This window comes from Monocercomonoides exilis (genome assembly GCF_001643675.1).
Source record: "Monocercomonoides exilis strain PA203 chromosome Unknown scaffold12-1864167, whole genome shotgun sequence".
Classification (NCBI taxonomy): Eukaryota; Preaxostyla; order Oxymonadida; family Polymastigidae; genus Monocercomonoides; species Monocercomonoides exilis.
Window position 1 is genome coordinate 636,186 of NW_027150557.1, and position 20,367 is coordinate 656,552.

Sequence of the window (20,367 nt, forward strand, 5' to 3'; positions counted from 1 at the left end):
TAATTTCCAAAAATTCTATTATGCAAGCAAAAAATCAGTTTGACATTTTGTTCAAATTTTCATCCTTTAATTATATCTCCCGCAAATTTTGATAGTAGCATTGAGATAATGACAGAAAATACAACCTCCAATATTTCATCTGGATCTCGTTCTATTGAAATGGTGCCATCAACAGAAGAAAAGAATTTTAAAGTTGAAGCGAAAACCAAAAACACCGACGCTTGGGCTGCATTTGTTTGCTTTGTTGGTGGAGGTACATTTGGATCTGCAATCGGAGTTATATCTGGCGTTTTGGGAGGTAAGTGTTGTATCCATAATTTATATCCAATTCAATTTTTTTCAGAACCTCACTGGGCTCAGTTTTCATCGGATGAATCATCTGTATTTGCTTCTTCGTTGCTTTATGGGGTCGTTCTTGGGTTTGAAAGGAACTTAGTTATTGTTATTTAAGAATTGTGTGGTTTTTAGAAATCTTATTTCATCTCCGTTGACAAACACCTTTGGGAGAAAGAAAATGCTCTTAATTGCTTCTTTAATTTCGTTCGTATTCAGTTTAATTATGGCCTTCATGTCCAACATTTATGCGATGATTGTGATAAGAGCGCTAAATGGACTTGGTTTTGGAATGATTGCAGCCATAACGCCTCTTTATTCATCAGAGCTAGCTTCAGATAAAAGGAGAGGACTATTGGTTGGATTGTTTCAGGGATTTACTGCAACTGGAATTGTTGTTGGATATGTGCTAAATATTATATTCTGCAAAGTCAACGACGGGTGGCAGTATGGATAAATATTTTTTCTTGTTTGTTATCGTTATAATGCTAATGTCTCGCCTTTGCTTTTGAATGACATTTTGTTAGTTATGAGCTTGGCATAAATTCTCTGTTTCCACTATTAATTGCAGTTGGGTCGATTTTAATGCCAGAATCTCCAATCTGGGAAAACAATAAGAAGGAAGAAAAAGCAAAATTGGATGCATTAGCTTCTTCTGGTGCCTCGGCAGTTCCGAAGTTGTCAGTGGGACAAGTCGCAAAGCATTATTTGAAAGTGTTCAAAAAGCATCCTCGTGGGATTATTGTTGCAATATTTTTTGCTCTGTCCTATCAGTTTACTGGAGGAAACATTTTAATGTATTATGCACCAAGCTTATTGTCTCAAGCAGGAGTGCAAACAAGAATACTGTCACTTGGGTTAACAATTGTCATTGGTGCATGGAACGCCATTTGCTGTCTGGCGCCTTTGGTTATTGTGTGATTCTATTGTTCTTTGTTGTTTCAATATAACTTATTTATTTATTTGCTTTTGTGTTATCAAATCTATCTTTTATTCTTCAAATTTCTTTCCAATTTTTAAGGTTGATCGTTTTGGAAGAAGAGCATTGCTTATCATTGGTTCTGCCATCCAGGTTGTTGGAATGTTGTTGGTTGCAATAAGCTACACTGTTAAAACTCTTGGTGAATATTCTTTTGCATTAGCTCTTCCTGGTTTGTTATGGCGATGATGTTTTGAAATAATAATTGATTTGAAATGAAAAAAACAATGAAGTTTCTTTTTGAATTACAACTTTTATATCGACGTTTATTTGAAGAATTGCTCAAAGTGTTTTATTTTGTTTTTTGATTTCATATTAATCATCTTCTTTAATAAATGTGTTTTATTTGTTATTTTCAATAAATATGATTTTTTTTTTTAATTATTCTTAACTTCTCACATAGGCATTCTTGTGTTCTTGACCGGAATAGAAATTGGCCTTGCTCCTTTGTTTTTTGTCATTATCAATGAAATATTCCCACCTTCGATAACAGCCATGGCTTCATCAATATCTCAATGCCTCATGTGGCTTGGTAATATTGTGATTTTGCTTATTTTCCAGCCAATTGCCAATGGAATGACAATGGGAGGCTTTTTCTTCCTTCTGATGGGTATTTGTGTGCTGCAGCTGCTCTTCTGTATTTTTGTATTGCGTGAAACAAAAGGAAAGCGAATTTCAGATGATGACGATGATGATTTAGAAGCGGGTTCAGAATTGAGGAAGAAAAGTGTCAAACAACAGGCAGATAATCAGGGAGTCACAGAAAATGGGAAGATAGAAATGGGAAGGAGAAGCGATGTTCCAGTGGTTGAAATGGTTGCAACAAACGAAAAAGAGCAGAATGAGCTTGTTGGACAATCACAAAGAGTGAATGAAAGTGAAGATGGGAACAGTGTGCGTAGGATGGGAAATATGGAAGATGTGGTTCAAGTGAAACGTGTTGAAGGAGTAATTGAAGAAAATGAATCAGAACAAATTTCGGTGAAAGAGAAGAAGGAACTTTAGAGATCGAGATGAAGATGGAGGAATGATATGATTCAATACGAGGAAAGTCCAATTGTTGTTAAAGGGAAGGGAGCATATGAAGTGTAAATAAAAGCAGGGATTGCAAACAATGTGATGTGTATTTTCATTGTTGTTGAATGTAAAGTTATTGTATGTATATGAAGCATGATGCTCTAGCCTTTCAGTTTTTCAATGTCTGTTTAGTGCTTTGCAAGGAGATGTCCAAAAGGAAGTTAAGCTCATTTGTGCCCTTTCTGATTTCCGAATGGATTCTGCTTGTTGAGCTTTAAAAGATATCAGAACTTTCCTTTTTTTCGTTCTTATATAATCAAATGCAGAAAGAAAGAGCATGTTACAACTTCTATTTGAAAAAGGAGTGATTCTTTCGTTTTATTTTATGTTGTATTGCTTTCCCTTGAATTGAAAGTGGATCTCTTTTGCTCACCGTTTTTCCTCGTAATGCTGGTTCAGATTAAATTTTTAAATGTCAACTCTGATTATTTTTTGATAATTTTTAGGTTTAACTATATGTTTGATTACATTTTTATTTATCATTTAAGTTTATGACTGTAATATTGGATTTTTGATAATGCATGTGTTAGTCGGTTAAAAATTATTATGTTTCAATTTTTGTTGCTGTATGTATGTTAATGTTTATGGAATTGTATGTATCACTTTTTGTTTATATTAACTGTAATATTATTCCTTTGTTATTGTTTCATTTTCTTTTTTCAGTGTTTTTGTCACATACCCTGAAGTCAGTGAGTGAATAGATTTATCCTTTCATTCATCGAGTGGATATCTTTTTCTCATTGAGTATTTTTGTTAATGTTTCAGTTTTAGGCGCTTTATATTTTTTTCATCGAGTTTCGGGGTTCTGTTTTCTCATTTTTTATTTCCAGGAATTTTCATGTATCTATTCAGGTAAGAAGAATATAATTTTGTTTTTATGATTACTTATTTTGTCTTCTCTTTTATTTCAATATGTTGACATGTTACCATTTCGTATCCACAACTCATTGTTATATGATTCTTCTGAATAAAAGGCTACAAACAAATCAAAATTAATACAATTTGTTATTCTTTTAAGTACTAAACGAACATTTTCAAACGAAATTTCGAACTCGCAAAATAAATTATTTCTATCGTCTCTCTAATTACTTTGCAGATTGACTTTTTAAATTGATGCTTTTTAAGTATTATTTTAATAAAAGAACCCAAATAAAAAAAGCAAAAATCATTTTCATTCATTTGCCTTTAAACCGGCAGAACTCTTATTATATTCAATAAAAATGCAAAAAAATTAAAAGGTAAATTTTAAAATTATGATTATAAGAAAAAAAAACATCAACAGTAAACATTCACATACATAACTAGTTGAGTATTATCCTCAAGATAATTTTACATAAAAAGCAATTACTTTCCTTGATAGTACACATCAACCAATTTTGAACGTGACCCTCCTCCAGAATGGTGCCAGAAAGTCGTTGAGTGCTTGCTGCCCCATCCCCATGTAATCTTAACCTTTGTTTTGAATCCACGCCACTTAATCTTGACCTTCAACTTTGTTCTAAGTTGCCAGTAACCAATAAATCTTGCATCATATGGCTCATGGTTTGCATACATATAGAATCCAACTCTGCATTGATTTCCATCAATGTAAGCTGTTGGATCAAAGTGTTCAGCAACCGTTCCTGACAATTCAATACCTGCTTTTGCAAGAACAACCGAAGCAGAAGCACCTCCATGAACAGTAGCTGCTCCACGTGGAATAAGCTGAACAGATGCTGTTAACTGTTGGGCACATAAAGAATAATGCAAATCAGCAGAAAGTTGGAAAGTGAGTCCAACACTGAAAGTTATTTTCACAATGTAGACCATAATGAAATATGAGAATGAAATGTCTTTGCTTTTTGATGCCAAATTGATTGTACGATCAACACAATCAAGCCATGGGAATGATTTGCTGTAAATTGGTAATCCAAATAATTTCAATTCAACTCCATTGCGAGTTGGAGATCCTCCAATTTGTCCATATTCTGCATATGCAGAAGCAGCAGAGTATGTTTTTCCGAGAACGAGCACATCAATATTTGCATAACTTCCTGCAATATAATTTCTCAGTTCAGGCTTGCATCCCTTTGAAATTGCTGCAACGGCACTAGCTGACATTCTCAGACCCAAATTTTTGTTTCCAAGAGTAAACGACTTATCGAATCCTTTGCAAACATCAGTTTGAGAAGGGCAGGCCATTTTCCCATCGGTGATGTCGTCATCTTCAAGATCTTCTTCTTCTTCTGGATGCTCACGATCTTCATAGAATGAAGGAGTCAGATACTCAACATATTTATAATTTGTATTAGCTTGAAGGAAAGCTTCAGGTGATTCATAATTAAAGTCAACTTCCTCGGAATTACCCATTCGTAAGTTAAACAGATTTGCTGTTCCTTCACCATAGATAACAGCAGCTTCATCGTTTGAACCGTAATATTGTTTGTTCAAATTAACGCTTGTTTGTGATGTTGATGTTGCAACTTTTCCATTGAGGATACGTACGTTTGAGCTTGCATCCAAAGCAATATCCTTTACAGATAATTTGCTATCAAGAAACTCGATGAAATCTTCCTCTGTGTAGTGAGTGTTAATTTCAACATAGTCATCTTCAACTTCAACCGATGAATATTGAAGATGCATTCCCTGAGGAGATATTACGCTAACAGCTTCATAATCAGAATTAGATTTTGTTTGAGTATTTGTTTGAAGAGCGTAGGCAATTCCAACTTTCAGTTCAACTTGATCAGGTTCATCATCCTCACTGACAATTACGCCTGTAATTGTCCCATCTGGTCTGTGTGTGAAATACAAGGGATCGGAAAAGTCCTAAAAAACAAAAAATGAAAATCAATCTCTCTTTCTGTCTTTATTGAAAGAATTTCAAACCTCTTGAACATCTGGATCGGATAGCATTGCTCCTGAATCAACAGAATTTCCTGTTGATCCTCTAACGTTACTGACTGTCATTTCCATATACGCTCCTTGCGAATCAACTTTCAGAACTTTGAACTTCACGTCACAAGAAAGTGACATTTGTGTGGATTCTTCTTCATTGGCCGATTGCACTGCCAAAGTTTTAGTTACAGTATTATAACTGTAGCCAAAGGTTTCGCCAACCCTGTAATTTAATGCAAAGATCGACGAAAAAGTTAAAAGAAAAAACAACATGATTGTTGTTCGATGATCCTAAACATAATTATAATAAATTTTCTTTCGACTAATGGTAAATAACCATATTTAAAATATTTTACCGATTTTTCCGAACGTGTCTTCCATATTGTTTCAAATCATTTTCTTGCTTGTTTTTTAATTCAATTTTTAATGAACATGTTTCAATTGACATCATTTATTCCATACAAATTTTGATTGTATTTTCATCAAAATATTGTCTTTTGAAAAAAGCATTCAATGAAAGAAATGCAAAGTGATTCAATCAAATTTTAGAAATTGTCTTTAGCTTTTGGAGGAAAAGTGGATTGAGAAGGAACAAACCATTTGTTCTCTTTTTCGAAACAACAAATTTTCAAGGTCGGACTTGGTGTTAGTTTTTTTTATCCAATTTATGATGTTCCAAAGATACTCATGAATATATTCAAACAATTATGAAACAATGAATTATTTCTCTTCATGAAAAAAAGCAATTATTAGCATTGTCGCGATTGTTCAGACTGGAAAAACAGGATGCATTCTCACATGAAATTAAGTTATCAAAATCCACAAATAAATTATAATTCATAAATATTCAAAAAATTCAATTGAAACTTGAAAAACAAATTTTTACAATAATTTTACAAATTGAAAAGAAAAAGAAACTCGTATTCCTGACTGAAAAAAAAAATAAAGATATTCGCTATTTAAAAGCGGGTAAAAACTCTTATTTAGCATTTTCTCCAACTGTCACATCCGCTGGTAATTTAGTCGATGAGAACATTGGATCGTAGGACGCTGATGCAGATTGGCCTGCTGAAGAGGATTGCGGATAGGAAGTGTACGGATTTGCGGTATTTGCTGGCTGGTAGAGAGGTTGTTGCCCCATTTGGTACCCTGGCGCCGCATACACAGCCACCTGAGTCGGCCCAACAACTGGCGCAGGAGCAGCCATATAAGTCGAAGATGCCTTTGGCTTTCGCAATGCAATGCAGCAGCCACAGCAGCAGCAGCAAATGATGATAATAATCGGAACAAGCAACACAAGAACAACACCCACAACAATCACTGCAATGACCCATGCTTCCATCTTCTGAACAGCCAGGAAATCATCCTTTGAGCCAAGTCCTTCAATATATATGCGTGGAGAAGAGCTTGAGGAGACGCAAGAAGTCCATTCAGACGAAGAAAATGTGCTTGACCATTCTCTTTCTGCGTGGAGATCATTTCCGATCGTACTAGAAGAAGCTGCCTTGTTATCCGTAAACACAACACTCATGAATGTCAACTTTCGAATTGGTTTTGAAACATGGTTTGAACTAAAATACATTGCACCACCTTTCTCGTTGGATTCACAATGCGAAAATGTTACTGAAGTAACCCTCATATCGGTCGTCAGAGTAAACACAAAAATTCCACCTCCACAGCCATCGTTGTTAGTTGCTGAGTCTGATGAAAAGACATTAGAGCTAAGCGTGCATTCACTTATTGTTGAATAGATGGCTAAGCCACCTCCTCCTATCTTTGCCTTGCAGTCCGATATGTTGTTAGAAGAAAGTGTTACTGATCCATTGATGACAACACCTCCTCCGTATGTTGTTGCGTGGCAATTCTTAATAGATGAACTATATATTCTCAGTTCACCAAACGCATCAGATCCTGCAAATATTGCACCTCCTGCACCGTTAGATGCATTACAATTTTCAAAACGACAAGATGACACATTTAAAGCGTTATTGGACAGCATGTGAATAGCACCTCCATGTGTTTTTGATACGCAATCAGTAAATTGATCAGAAGCATACGCAGCATTGCTTCTGTGCTCTCTTGTTTCATGATATATTGCGGTAGTTAATTTGAAATAAGTGTTATTAAAAGAATTTAGCTTTGAGCTTAACATTCCCATTGTAACAGTTCCATACAACACATTTATGGAAGATGAAAAATGATTTCCTTCGACAATCGTTTTCTGATTTTCTTTTGAATAAACTTTTCTCTCAAAGGGTGTTGAATCCGTAATGTTAGAAAACTCGCAATTTGATAAAATTAATAAATCGATATTAGAATGCCCAAACAGCGGATGATAACTTCTAACATTAAGCGAGCATAAAGCTGAATCTGTCAATGATGCGCTTCCAAATTTTGAACTGCAATTAATCAGAGATGGAACATCCTTAACCATATTTGTATCCAGCGAGATATTCTTTAAGTGAATAAACCCTCCATCGACAAAAAACGGAGACAAAGGTAAATTTGGCACAGAAATTAAGCATCGATCTAAAATTGCACTTGAAAGTTCATCAACTTTTATGTAATAGAGTCCTTCCTTCAAAAGATCCAAAGCCATTGAAACAACATTTATTGTTGAATTCCGAAGATTGAAAAGTGATTCAATAGAACTTCCTTCCGAAAGGATAATCTTTGCATCGGTTCCTTTAATAGTTGTCTTTGTATTCGAGATTTCCGTTCCGAAAGAATGATAAATTCCTTTGTCTAGTTTAATGTTTTTATTTGCATTTGATAATGACTCATCAATAATCTTGTTAAAATCCCTATCAAGCGAAAGGTATTCATCAAATGCATGCGCCCATATAAATAAAGAAAATATTAAAAATTGCATCGAATATGCTCCCAAATGATTTAATAAAGTATGATCTTCACCCTTACTTATCTGAAAAAAGCATTTTCAAATTGATCAACCAAAAAATTATCATGTAAGTGATTATGGGAAAAATCGATAAGCGTTTCAATGAACTTCTTTTAATCTTAAAGAAAGATCTTTGTTTGTATAGATATTTTTTGAAAAAGAATAGCCCCAAAACTCTTTTGAAAGACATGAAATGATTTATTAATAAATTTCCCAAACATTAAAAAAATGAACTTAAATTCCAGTTCAAGCTGTCAATTTCATGGAATAAAAAAAAAAATTTTTTTTTAATCAACCCAAATCCAATAAGCAAGTCACTTGTTCCAAGTGGAGAATGAGAAATAATATGTTTTCTTAAATTTCAAAAAATGAAAAGATAATCTTGAATTGAATTATTAAAACGATAATTCATTAATAAATTTCCACTATTATTTGAATCATAATTCATGCAAATAATCGGTGGTGGACATAAAACATTTACAAAAATGATGTTTCCTTCGACGAAATGGAAAAAAATAAATTGAAAAAAAAAATCATAATATATCAAAATAAACGTTCTAAAAAAACCTACAAAAATAAAAAACTTATATGAAATAATGAAATGAAAAATGCTTCATTTCCTATAATAAAATACAATTTTATGAAAGTGATATTTCCTCAGCAGGAAGTTGATCAATAGGATTTGGTTGATTGAGCTGAGCAGAAGGTGCGCTTGGTGCAACAGACTCCTTCGGAGGAGATGGCATTGCTTGTTCAGCTGTTTTGTCTATGTTGTTTTCTGCAGAGCCAACTTGAGGAGAATATTGCACTGGCTGCATAGGAATCACCGTCGGGCCCTGGGCAGGGTATGACATCTGTTGCATGTGCTGCGGCTGGGCTTCATCAGCAACTGGCAAAGACGTGGGGTATTGTGTGTACATCGGCTGCTCATTGACCTGCTGCTGCAAATTGCCAAAAATGATGTTGTTGCGACGGTTAATCCTTTTGGAGACTTTACCAAGCGGGTCGCAATTGCATCCGCAGCAGCAGCAGCACGCACAGCACGTCCCGCCGCCGCAACAGCAGCAGCCACACCACGCACACAAGATAATCAGCACTGTGGCGACTGTGATAATTACGACTCCCAGCACAACCATCAGCACGATGAATCCAGGAGTCATCTCAAACGGCAGACTCATCCACCCGCTCTGGTCGCCAGTGTCGTCAACTGTGACTGTGGGCTCCTCTGATGATGAAGTGCAGTAATGAAACGATTTTTTCGTAAGCAGTCCAGTGACTGTAACAGATCCAAACACATCGTTTCCACCTGCATAAATGGAAGACAGTAAGTATTTGTCATTGACTTCGGTTGATTCAAAAACAAAATCGTTTGAAGAAGATGAAGAGAGTAAAGATCCTCTTAGCGCTTCTAAAAGAGAATAAAATGAAGAACGACTTTGTTGTGCATAAGAAAATGCTTCTTTCGGAATATCTTGTCTTTTTGAAATTGATTTGGCTTTATTTGAGCGAAATGAGCATACTTCAAATTGAATTTTTGATGGAAGTGGAGTTTCTCCATCGTAAAGTCGATACATAAAAGAAATTGCCCCTCCAGCTCCTCTCTCAGCAGTATTCTTTCTGAAAGTGTCCGAGCCGAAGAAAAGTGTTGAAGCCAAATCAAAAATAGCCATAGCACCCCCAATTCCGGTGATGCTATCGCATTCTTTGAATGTCGATCCATTCACCAAAAGTCCATGATATAAATACTCCGTTGTAACCGCCCCTCCGCAGTGCTGTGCCAAGCAATTATCAAACGTACTTGCAAGTATACGCAGTTCTTGAGAAGCAAATATTGCTCCTCCGTTTCCATGTGCAGATGAACACAGCGAAAATTTACAAGAAGATATGCTCATTAAGTAATCCGCGTAACTTTCATTACAATTCATTGCAATTGCACCTCCCACTCCAGAAGAGCTCATTGTGACACATTGAACAAATTTACAGCTGAATACGCTTAAGTCTCCTCCATTCATCATGCATATTGCTCCTCCACCTCCCATGTTTTTGTCAGTGCATGAATCAAAATCAGTACTTCGAAATGTCGCATCGCCATCAAATATCTGCTGTTCTGAAATTTTTGTTTTTAAGCAGCGAACAAATGTCGAGTTTTCAACACGAATAATTCCGCCTTTTGTTCCTTGAATTATGTTTCCTTCAATTGGACTTTCACAACTTGAAAAATTACATTGGTTAACGTTCATTTGTTGAAATTTTGACAATTTCAAAATTTTAGTTTTCAAGCAACCCGCTGAAACGTTCGAAAATGTACATTTTGTGAGAGAAATTGTGTCTGCCAGCGATGAAGAAATTAAAGGTTCGGGAGAATCGTTTCTTAAATTAGAAAAATCACATTCGTCCATTGAAAGATCTCCTTCGTTGCCATCCTGAATTGCACGTTGAAAAATAGGCGCACGTGTAAGCATAAAATCAACTTTTAGCCGTATTAATAAGGTATTACTGTTATAGTTAATAACCAAAGGATATTCAACATTTGGCACAGTAACAGTGCAATTGCAGATAGTAGCAAAACTATTACTTCGTAGAATCAAAGGATAAATAGTCTCTTTAAAGTTAATGTTTATGTTGCTTAAGTTAATTGAAGAATTAGCCGACAAAAACGAATATTCTTGATTTTCTTTGTTTCGGTTCACAAATTCAATAACAGAGTTAGCGTTTTGGCCAAATGATAAACCGTTCTGCGCAGCATAAATTACAAATTGGAATAAAAAAACAAGAATCATTTAAACGCAAAACCAGCAATTATAAAAAAAGCTTAAAAAACAAATATTTATGGGCAAATAAATATTGATTAAAAAAATGTTTTTCGTTTCGATCAAAAGAAATAACTGCAATCTTCGAATTTACACTATTATTTTATTAATAATTCAATTGGTGAATAACATATAACGAGTAAATTGAATGATTTTGATTAATGACCAACATCACTTTGTTTTTCTATTATTCACTGTGTGATCATTGATTGGTGCTTAAAAAGGGACAGATCTAATTTATTTTCGATCAAAAAACTAATACACTCATGGGTGAATGGGCACAAGGTACTTTTGGATGCTTTGGAGATATTAAAGCGTGCTGCTTGGGTTTGTTAATTTTTTTCTGTCGGATCTATGTTTTTATTATGAATAATCTCTTAATTTTTTAATTAGGATATATTACTGCTCCATGCACAATTGGAAGCATGATTGCACATGTTTATGGAGAAGAATGTGGATTCAAGCATTGCTGCATTGGAATGTTCATTCCCTTCCTTGCACTGGTCAGATATGAAATTCGTTTGAAGGAAGGTATTGCTGGCGATTCATGCAGCGATTGTATCCACGTGACTTTCCTTATGCCATGTGGGTTCTGCCAAACTGTGAAACAATATAAGAATGCAGGCTGCCAGTTCAAGCCTATTGCTTTGTAAATAGAGTTTTATAGAGTGATAGAAATACTTATAATGTAAATGAGAATGTTTACTGTTGTTTTTTTATAAGTGCATATCAATTATCGTTCTCTCTTAATTTGATGGGCGGCATACACATTTCTTTCTGCCTGTCTTTTTTAAAATAATCTTTTTTCAAATCGTTGTAAATTTTTGGAAAGTTTTAGAGGTTCGTTAATCTAAACATGTGAATAGTGAAGATAACATGTATTATTTTTTTCCACAATATTTAAAAATTGATTGATGATGCAAAAGCATTGAATGAAAAGTTAGGCTACTGATTAATCTGTCCAATTTTTGATGTTATTTTTGTTAATCAATGATTCTTTGAAAGAAAATGCATAAAATAATGGTTTCAATTATTTGCTAATTTTGAATTTCATGAAAATGAATCTGATGACTTCATTTTTGCTTTAAATAGAGAATTTAGAAAGGACGGGATTATTTATCGAAATAATCATAGATATAGATTTTCAACATATGACTGTTTTTTGGTAAATACACCTTTATTTTTCGAAAAAATAATATTGGCATAATGACAAATTTGAAATGTGAACGTAGGGGAGAATTTTCAGTGAATCTTTTTTTTCAAATTTCATATTTTTCATCAATAATTAGGAAAACAAAAAACTTTTCTGTTTATCATTGTTGGATATAATGTGAATAATAACAATATTATCTTATAATCAGTTTTTTTCTAAAATTGTGAGATTTATTTAGAAATTATAACTTTTTTCGTGGTATTTATTTATCAGAGGCTATTTATCATTGAAAAGAGATTTTGTATTTCTATTGATAATTAACAAAAACTGTTTTTTAAAACAAATGTTTTTGAATTAATAAAGATGAAGATGTTTTTTATAAGCCTTTTCGTTCTTCAATGTTCATTTGTTAATGTTCAAAAAATTTTTTTCTGTCAAATATTTTTGACGAATAATTATGACAACAAAAATAATCACAGTTTTTTATACTTTTTCCACATTGACAAATATAATTAAATATTTTTTCTTTCAAATAGTATTTTTTTATAACAAAAAATACTCAGATACAGTTTGTGCAAAAAATACCGGACATCGCAAAAAATACCGGACAAGATCGATTTCTCAATAACCGAAAGAGGAATAATACTAACATTTTTCCTCAAAATATATCTCATCAATACAAACTCACGTGACATTCGAGACTTTCAGGACATCTTCGCTTGAGTTCAGAAAAAATAAATGATTATAATCTCGGAGAAACTCAAAACACTAATACTCTGAGATTTTTATAATAATTTTTTCTGAACTCAAGCGAAGATGTCCTGAAAGTCTCGAATGTCACGTGAGTTTGTATTGATGAGATATATTTTGAGGGAAGGTGTTAGAATTATTCCTCTTTCGGTTATTGAGAAATCGATCTTGTCCTGTATTTTTTGCACAAACTGTATCTTCGATTTAACATAGGTTAAAAATTTCACAAGCAAATCGAAAAAAATGTCAATATGTGTGATTATTTTAAAAGAAAAAATAATCTGATAGATATTTCAATTTTTTTTTGAAAATTAGTTTCGAATGTTCAAATATAAAAATTGTCAAGTGACACATTAAAATCAAGATTTAATTTGTCTTTTTTAAAAATCCAAAATGACTCATAAGACAACTGAAATGAATGCAGTTTTTGATAGAAAAATAGTTATTCCAAAGACACAAAACCATTTTGTAATTAAAACATCGACCAAAATTATCTTTTCATTAATAATCATCAATATGAACATGTATTCAAATGGGTGATTCTTTTTGATTTAATGTTTTTCCCATCAAAATATTCGAATTTACATTTTGTGGCAAATACTAAGAAATCAATCAATGTTTTGATCAAAATCGTCAATGTGCTTTTCTGTCTTTCAATGACAACATGAATCTGAGAGACATTAATTTGAAAACATGAAAATCTTTTATGAAAATTCTTTTGCAAGTGATTGTGAATCAGAAAATTATTCATTCTCCGAAAAATGTCATGATTTCAAAAATAATCACCCAAATAAACATATAATTTGTTGTAAGGTGTTTTATTTTTCTTTGAAAAGTTGCTTCAATGAAAGATTCCAGTGAATTTTAATTTCTTATTTTAGAAAAAATTTTGTTCCCATTTATGAAATTTGAGTGGAATAAAAATTTTTTTACTTGACAATGTTTCTATTGTCATAAAAAAATGTTTTTCATAAGCGGGAAAATGTTTTTTAATAAAATTTTGAGTTTTTTATTTAAACTCGAAAAATGACTTGAAGAAACTTTTCAGAAAAAATAATTGTTAATTTTAATAAAAAAAAGAAAAAACAATTTGAAATTCAAAGAAATGAAATTGACAGGTTTTTAATTTTTTTGAGTTTTCAATTAACTGATTCATTATTTTATGTTTTCTTCGAAAATTTAATTCACAAAACATACAACAACAATAATGAAAATAGCAGGTTTGAAGAATTGCTTCATTTCAGTTTATCAAAATATCTTTTTCTATTTCTCTTTTTTTTCCAAATGGAAGAATGTTTATTGTTAGAAATGATTTTAAAAACAATTATCCAAATGTCATTATTAATTTCTTTTTGGAAAATTTTCACATGTTACAAACTTTGCAGGATATTTTTTACGCTATCAAGCATCATTTTGAAAATTGTTTGATTCACATGGTTGATCCTTTAAAAAATCATACGTTCGTTCGAGCTTAAATCAAAATCAAATCCTTTAAGTGTTTATTCAAAAACATTCATATATCAAAGCAAAATCGAAAATAGAATACATTTCGTTCAAGTCTCCATTTCATCCAGATACACCAAAAATTATTCAACATCGAAAAACTTTAATTCAAAATCGAAAAAGTTTAATTCGAAATCGAAAATATTTAATTCAACATCGAAAATGTTTAATTCAAAATCGAAAAAGAAGTTAATTTGTTTGAAATTTCAATTCAAGTCAAAACCAAGGAAATTTTTTTGATACAAATGAAAATCATAACAAATGTTCATTTATTGGAAATACTTTCCTTTTATTTTGAACTACGGTTTTCGATAATTTCGACTGATATCCGTTGATTTTTTTCTCATTTTGAAAATTGAAAATGTTTTAATTTATCTGTTTCATATTCAACAAATGAATTTCAAACGTTTCATAACAAATGGATTAGATTGATTTAAGTATTTTTGTGCACAAAACAAGATCATGAACTATCATATCACTTTTATTTTTTACAAAAATTCTTCATTATCTCCTGAATACATGTGAAGAGTTTAATCAAAATTCAGTTTTATCCTATTTCCTCTATTTCACACAATCAAACACCAAAAAACATCAAAAAATATTTTTCTTATTGAAATTGACAAATTTCTCAGATCTTGCTTCGAAATAAAAGAAACTGACATGAGCATGAATTTTTAAATTTTTTTCAAATTTTTTGATGATTAAGAATTTTCGATGTTGAATTAAACTTTTTCGATTTCGAATTAAACTTTTTCGATTTCGAATTAAAGTTTTCCGATTTCGAATAATAATTTTCGATTTTGAATTAAAGTTTTTCGATGTTGTTTTAAACTTTTTCGATTTCGAATTAAAGTTTTTCGATCTTGAATTAAAGTTTTTCGATCTTGAATAATTTTTGGTGTATTCCACGAAAAAAAACGTAATTTGTTCATATTTCTCAAAAGTGAGAAATATTTCTATTGAATCACCCACATAAAAGACTTATCAGTTTTTTATAAACGAAAATTCAAAATAACAATCAGTTAAAATTTTCTATCTGTGACTAGTAGAAAGAAATATTTCATGCATCATGAGAAAACTTTCATGGAATGAATTTTTTGAAGAATATGTTTTCAAAAATAAAAATTCGAAAAAGTGTATTTCTTTGAAATGATATAAATGAAAGAATATTCAATTTCAAAAATTGAAAAATCGAAATTGAAAGCATTTATTGTTTTTCAATAATTTTTCTTCCTTAAAGCTATAAATAGATTAAAACTTTTTTATTTTTTGTGAAAAAACATAAATATGTTAATTTGAAATTTATCACTATTTTTATACAATTGGAATTATTGTATTTTTGAATGATTTTGATTGTTTAAATAATCTAACAAATAAAATACGAATAAAAATTTTATGGAACGATTAATGATCAATTGAAGAAAATCAAAAATGAACATTGAAAAGAAATCAGGCTCAAAAGTGCTTAATAAAACGCCTGCACCAATACAAATAACTGCAGAGCATCTTTTAATTAAAACAAAAGAACTTCAAGAGCGCGAGATCATTCACCCTGAACAGAGGATCATTGATGCTGAAGAATTGCTTGAATTTAGGTACTAACTTTCTCAACAACTTCGTTTTAATTAGACTTATCTTGTGTTAATTATTATTGAAATCTAGAACACGAAAGAGAAAAGAATTTGAAGATAAAGTTCGACTTCATCGTTTTCGAATTGGAGGATGGATGATGTATGCGAGATTCGAAGAAGAGCAACAGGATTTTGAAAGGTTTGCTTTTATCTAATTTACAAAATAATATTATACAATGATTCACAGAGCACGCTCAATATACGAACGAGCACTTCAAGTTGATGAAAAGAATGTGACAATATGGTTGAAATATGCAGAAATGGAAATGAAAAACGGAAATATTAATCATGCACGAAATGTGTATAATCGAGCTACGTATCTTTTACCTCGGCATAACATTCTTTGGTACAAATATGTGAATATGGAAGAACATTTGGGAAATGTTGCGCAAGCAAGAGAAATATTTTGGAGATGGATGGCCACAGGTCCAGAAGCAGATGCATGGAAATCTTTTATTCGGATGGAAATGCGATATAATGAGAAAGATAAAGCAAAAGAAGTGTTTGAAGCATTTGTGAGATATCATCCAACAGAGGATACTTTTTTGAGATATGCCAAATGGGCAGAAAAAGGAATTAATCCCGAAGCAGCAAGAGAAGTATACGAAAGAGGAATAGGGATGCTTGGGGAAGACGAAGTTTCAGAAGATTTCTGGGTTGCTTACGCTGAATTTGAAGAAAGAGAAAAAGAGATCAGAAAATCACGGGATGTCTTTAGACGAGGAATCGACGCCTTGACTAGAAAAACACTAGCTGCGTCTTCGTCTTCTTCATCTCTATCTTCAGGCAATGCAGATCTCGCAACACCCACACAAACGTATGCATTGCAACAACTGTTGGAAGTTTTTTTTTTTTTTTTTTTTTTTTTTTTTTTTTTTTTTTTTTTTTTTTTTTTTTTTTTTTAATTTGCTTTGGTTTTCTTGTAAATGAATGTTCTGGGGAATAGTAGCCTTACTGTACAATTATTTGTAACAATCACTTTTTTTTCGTGCTTTCTTTTTCATCATCGCCAACTTTATTTATTTATTCTTTCACTTATAATGCTTTCTTTTCTTTTCTTTCTGATATCCTTTGAATAATCTCTTTTCAAATGAAAACACAAAAAAATTTCCTTCAACACATATTTGAATAGTGTCAGTGCATTTTCTGCAACAGCGCGCCTGTTTTCGCTTCTAACTGCGTTTGAGCAGCGGCACGGGCTGATGTTAGAGGAAGAGATGGAAGGAGAAGGGAAAGGCGGGAAAGGAGGGAAAGGGAGGGGAAGAGGGCTGAACATTGTGGGGGAGATGGAGCGAGTACTGTATGAGAAGAAGAAGAGAGAGTATGAGGAGTCTGTGCTAGTGGATGGGGGGGACTACGACTCGTGGTTTGACTACATCGCAATGGAAGAGAGCAGAGGCATTGAAAAAGAGAAAGTGTGTGGATTGATGGAATGAATGAAGAAAGAAAATTGAGAGAGAGAGAGAGAGAGAGAGAGAGAGAGAGAGAGAGAGAGAAAGAAAGAAAGAAAGAAAGAAAGAAATTTGGATATTATCTTTTATATATTTCGAATGAAAATTTATTTATTTATTGATTTTCATATTTGTTTATTTATATTTTTATTCATTAATTCATTTCAATTTTTCTTAAAATTTTCAGATCCGAGAATTATACGAGCGAGCAATTGGGTGTGTCCCACCGGCAGAAGAAAAGCCGTTGTGGAAGCGATATATTCATCTTTGGATCAGATATGCTCTGTTTGAAGAGCTCGACTGCGATGTGTGTAGATCAATTTAAAAAAAAAATGAATGAATGGAGAATTGTTATGAAGGAAATCTGTTTATTGAATTTCATGATTTCTATTTTGTTGTTATTATTATTATAAATTTGTTTATTTATGCATTTCTGATATTTACCATTTTATCAAAAATATTCATTATATTCATATGTTAATTAATTTTATTCTGTCTTTTATTTTCTTCCTGTCCTTTCCTTCCCTTCTCTTTCTCTCTTTTTTTCTTTCAGGACCCCCACCGCGCCCTCTCCGTCTACGACACGTGCATTGCTCTTATCCCCCACAAGAAGTTCACTTTCAGCCGTGTGTGGGAGCTGAAGGCGCAGCTGGAGCTTCGACTGGGAAAGCTGAAGGCAGCGCGGATGACGCTGGGAAGAGGGCTGGGGCTGCATCCGACGCGGTCGCTGTACAAACACTACATCGAAATGGAAAAGAAGCTGGGCGAAGGCGAAAGGGTGAGGATTCTGATGGAGAAGAGAGTGAAGTGGAGGACAGGGGACGTGGAAGGCTGGCTGGAGTGGGCGAGATATGAGGAGGAAGAAGGAGAAATTGACAGGGCTAGAGGTGTGTGTGAGTGAGCATGTGGCTTTATCGCTGCTGTGAATATTTATATTCGTCATGATCTTTTTTTTAAACTTTAATTTCTTTCTTTGTTATTTTATTTATTTATTTATTTATTTTTTTTTTATGGGTTCATTTTCTTTTGATTGAAATTCTGATTATTTTTGAAAAAAATTTCAACATTTTATAATTTTATTTATTTTATAAAAATTTTCTTCTTCATTCATCCATATTTTTTTAATTTTTCTCCTTCTCTCCTTATCTTCTCTTTTTTTCTCTTTTTTTCTCTCTTTTTCTCTTTTCTTCTCTCTTTCTCTTTCCTTCTCTTTCCTTCTCTCTTTTGTTCTTTCTCATCCATATATTTAACAGGTATCCTGAACATAGCGTTTGACCATCTGTCGACGATGGACGAAGGAGGAGAGCTTCTTCTCAAATCGTTTGTGGAGTTCGAAATTGAATACGGCGATGATGACAGTGTTAGAGGTGTGCACACTTGAAATCTTCTTTCATTTGTGAAATTTATTCATTTGCATTGCTTTTTTCCTGGATTATTCATTTTTTGTTCTATCTTGATCAACAATTTGTTTTCTCTTTTAATCTTTTTATGAAATAATTTCCAAATTTCTAAACAATAATATTTTCCTTTCTTCATCATTATTAACCAAATTAATAAAAAATCGCAGCACTCTATCGACGATTCTTGGAGGAAGTGCCCGATGTGCGTGTTTGGGTCTCATTTGCGATGTTTGAGCTGGAGAAAGGGCAGCACCGTCCACAAGAAGAAAAAAGCAAAGTCGAAAACGAGAGCGAAGCAGAAGATGAATACAGAATGAAAGCTGATTCGAAAGAGGCAGCGAAAGAAGCAGAGATATCTGTGCCTTCTTCCACGTGCATTTCAGACGCCAGAAAGGTGTTTGCCGCAGCAGACCAAGCGCTGGGTGCGAATATCGAGCAGCTGCAGAAAGAGAGGCGGGAGGAAGAGCAGAGAGAGGCAGAGAAGCAGCGGGCGATGCTGCTGGCGACGTGGCTGGACTTCGAGAAGGCGTTTGGCTCGGCGGCGGATGTGCAGAAAGTGGAGAGGATGATGCCGAAGGTGAAAGTGGAGAGGAAGCGGGTGAGGTTGAGTGGAGAGGAAGGAGAGGAAGGAGAGGGAGAAATGGAAGAAGTAGAGACGTATTCGTTCCCTGGAGACAGAGGCGGGGACAGAGTGAAGTCGCTGATGGAGGCAGCAGCGCGGATAGCAGCGATGAAAGGGAAGATGAGAAGAGAAGAAGAGAGAGAAGGAGAAGGAGAAGGAGAAGGAGAAGGAGAGGGAGAGGGAGATAGAATGAGAGGAGGAGTTGAAGAGAAGCTGTTTGAAGGGAAGATGGAGAAGGATGTGGGGCCTGGGGAAGAGCAGAGGAGGATGCTTGGAGACAGAGAGGATGAAGGAGAAGATGACATTGATGATGAAATTGATATTTCTCGTGCTATTCAGCAGGACGAAAAGCCAAGTGGAGAGAAAGAAGACAGGAGACAACCAAGAAGATCGCAGTATTTGAAAGAAGATGCGGACGAAAGAATAAGAATGGAACACGATGATGATGGAGAAGGAGAAGAAGAAGATGAAGAAAACAGATCCAGGAAGAAACGGAATGCAGAGGGAAATCAGCTGACAAATGTTGATGTGAAGGTGAAGGATGAGCTTGGTGTTATTCGCGATACTTCTCATTCAAGTGCCTCGAATGTGGTGGGGCAGTCCATTGACATCAACGATGACGATGATGACGATGATGAGTAAGTCATCATAAAGGAATCTTCATTTTCTTTTATTCTTTTCATTTTATTTCCTGGTTTTGTATTTTGTCATCTGCTTTTTGAATTACAAAAAGACAATTTTTATACAGTTTTCAAATTGTTTTGAATAAAAAAAATTGAAAGTGGAATCAAAACGAAAAGCTTTTCCGAAGAGAAAAAATCCGAAAAATAAGAAAAAATTAATAATATTATAAAAACAACACATTTATTGAGAATACATAAA

General features: G+C 33.4%; 6 protein-coding genes across 6 annotated transcripts; 3 read left to right on the forward strand and 3 right to left on the reverse strand.

The window, feature by feature from the left end:
* Positions 1-108: 108 nt before the first annotated feature.
* Positions 109-3,381, forward strand: MONOS_11172 (putative Sugar Porter (SP) Family MFS Transporter; the record flags this gene model as incomplete). Its single annotated transcript, XM_067863678.1, has 6 exons — positions 109-298; positions 344-419; positions 469-780; positions 861-1,248; positions 1,355-1,484; positions 1,716-3,381. 6 exons carry the CDS (start codon positions 109-111, stop codon positions 2,315-2,317), a joined length of 1,698 nt encoding a protein of 565 aa, XP_067731161.1. The 3' UTR covers positions 2,318-3,381.
* Positions 3,382-3,557: 176 nt separating this feature from the next.
* Positions 3,558-5,593, reverse strand: MONOS_11173 (putative lipid transport family protein). Its single transcript, XM_067863679.1, has 2 exons — positions 5,258-5,593; positions 3,558-5,197 (listed from the first exon to the last, which is right to left on the reverse strand). The coding sequence occupies exons 1-2, from the start codon at positions 5,537-5,539 to the stop codon at positions 3,734-3,736; spliced, it is 1,746 nt and encodes a 581-aa protein (XP_067731162.1). The 5' UTR covers positions 5,540-5,593; the 3' UTR covers positions 3,558-3,733.
* A 206-nt stretch (positions 5,594-5,799) lies between these two features.
* On the reverse strand, positions 5,800-8,225 carry MONOS_11174 (uncharacterized protein). The gene has a single exon (XM_067863680.1). The coding sequence runs from the start codon at positions 8,136-8,138 to the stop codon at positions 6,246-6,248; it is 1,893 nt and encodes a 630-aa protein (XP_067731163.1). The 5' UTR covers positions 8,139-8,225; the 3' UTR covers positions 5,800-6,245.
* Positions 8,226-8,299: 74 nt separating this feature from the next.
* MONOS_11175 (uncharacterized protein) lies at positions 8,300-11,007 on the reverse strand. The gene has a single exon (XM_067863681.1). The coding sequence runs from the start codon at positions 10,943-10,945 to the stop codon at positions 8,804-8,806; it is 2,142 nt and encodes a 713-aa protein (XP_067731164.1). The 5' UTR covers positions 10,946-11,007; the 3' UTR covers positions 8,300-8,803.
* A 191-nt stretch (positions 11,008-11,198) lies between these two features.
* On the forward strand, positions 11,199-11,856 carry MONOS_11176 (putative PLAC8 family). Its single transcript, XM_067863682.1, has 2 exons — positions 11,199-11,302; positions 11,369-11,856. The coding sequence occupies exons 1-2, from the start codon at positions 11,242-11,244 to the stop codon at positions 11,626-11,628; spliced, it is 321 nt and encodes a 106-aa protein (XP_067731165.1). The 5' UTR covers positions 11,199-11,241; the 3' UTR covers positions 11,629-11,856.
* Positions 11,857-15,812: 3,956 nt separating this feature from the next.
* On the forward strand, positions 15,813-20,276 carry MONOS_11177 (crooked neck protein; the record flags this gene model as incomplete). The annotated part of the gene is made up of 8 exons (XM_067863683.1): positions 15,813-15,976; positions 16,044-16,151; positions 16,200-16,829; positions 17,145-17,427; positions 17,651-17,770; positions 18,017-18,350; positions 18,717-18,830; positions 19,031-20,276. The coding sequence occupies 8 exons, from the start codon at positions 15,813-15,815 to the stop codon at positions 20,125-20,127; spliced, it is 2,850 nt and encodes a 949-aa protein (XP_067731166.1). The 3' UTR covers positions 20,128-20,276.
* Between the last annotated feature and the right edge of the window lie 91 nt (positions 20,277-20,367).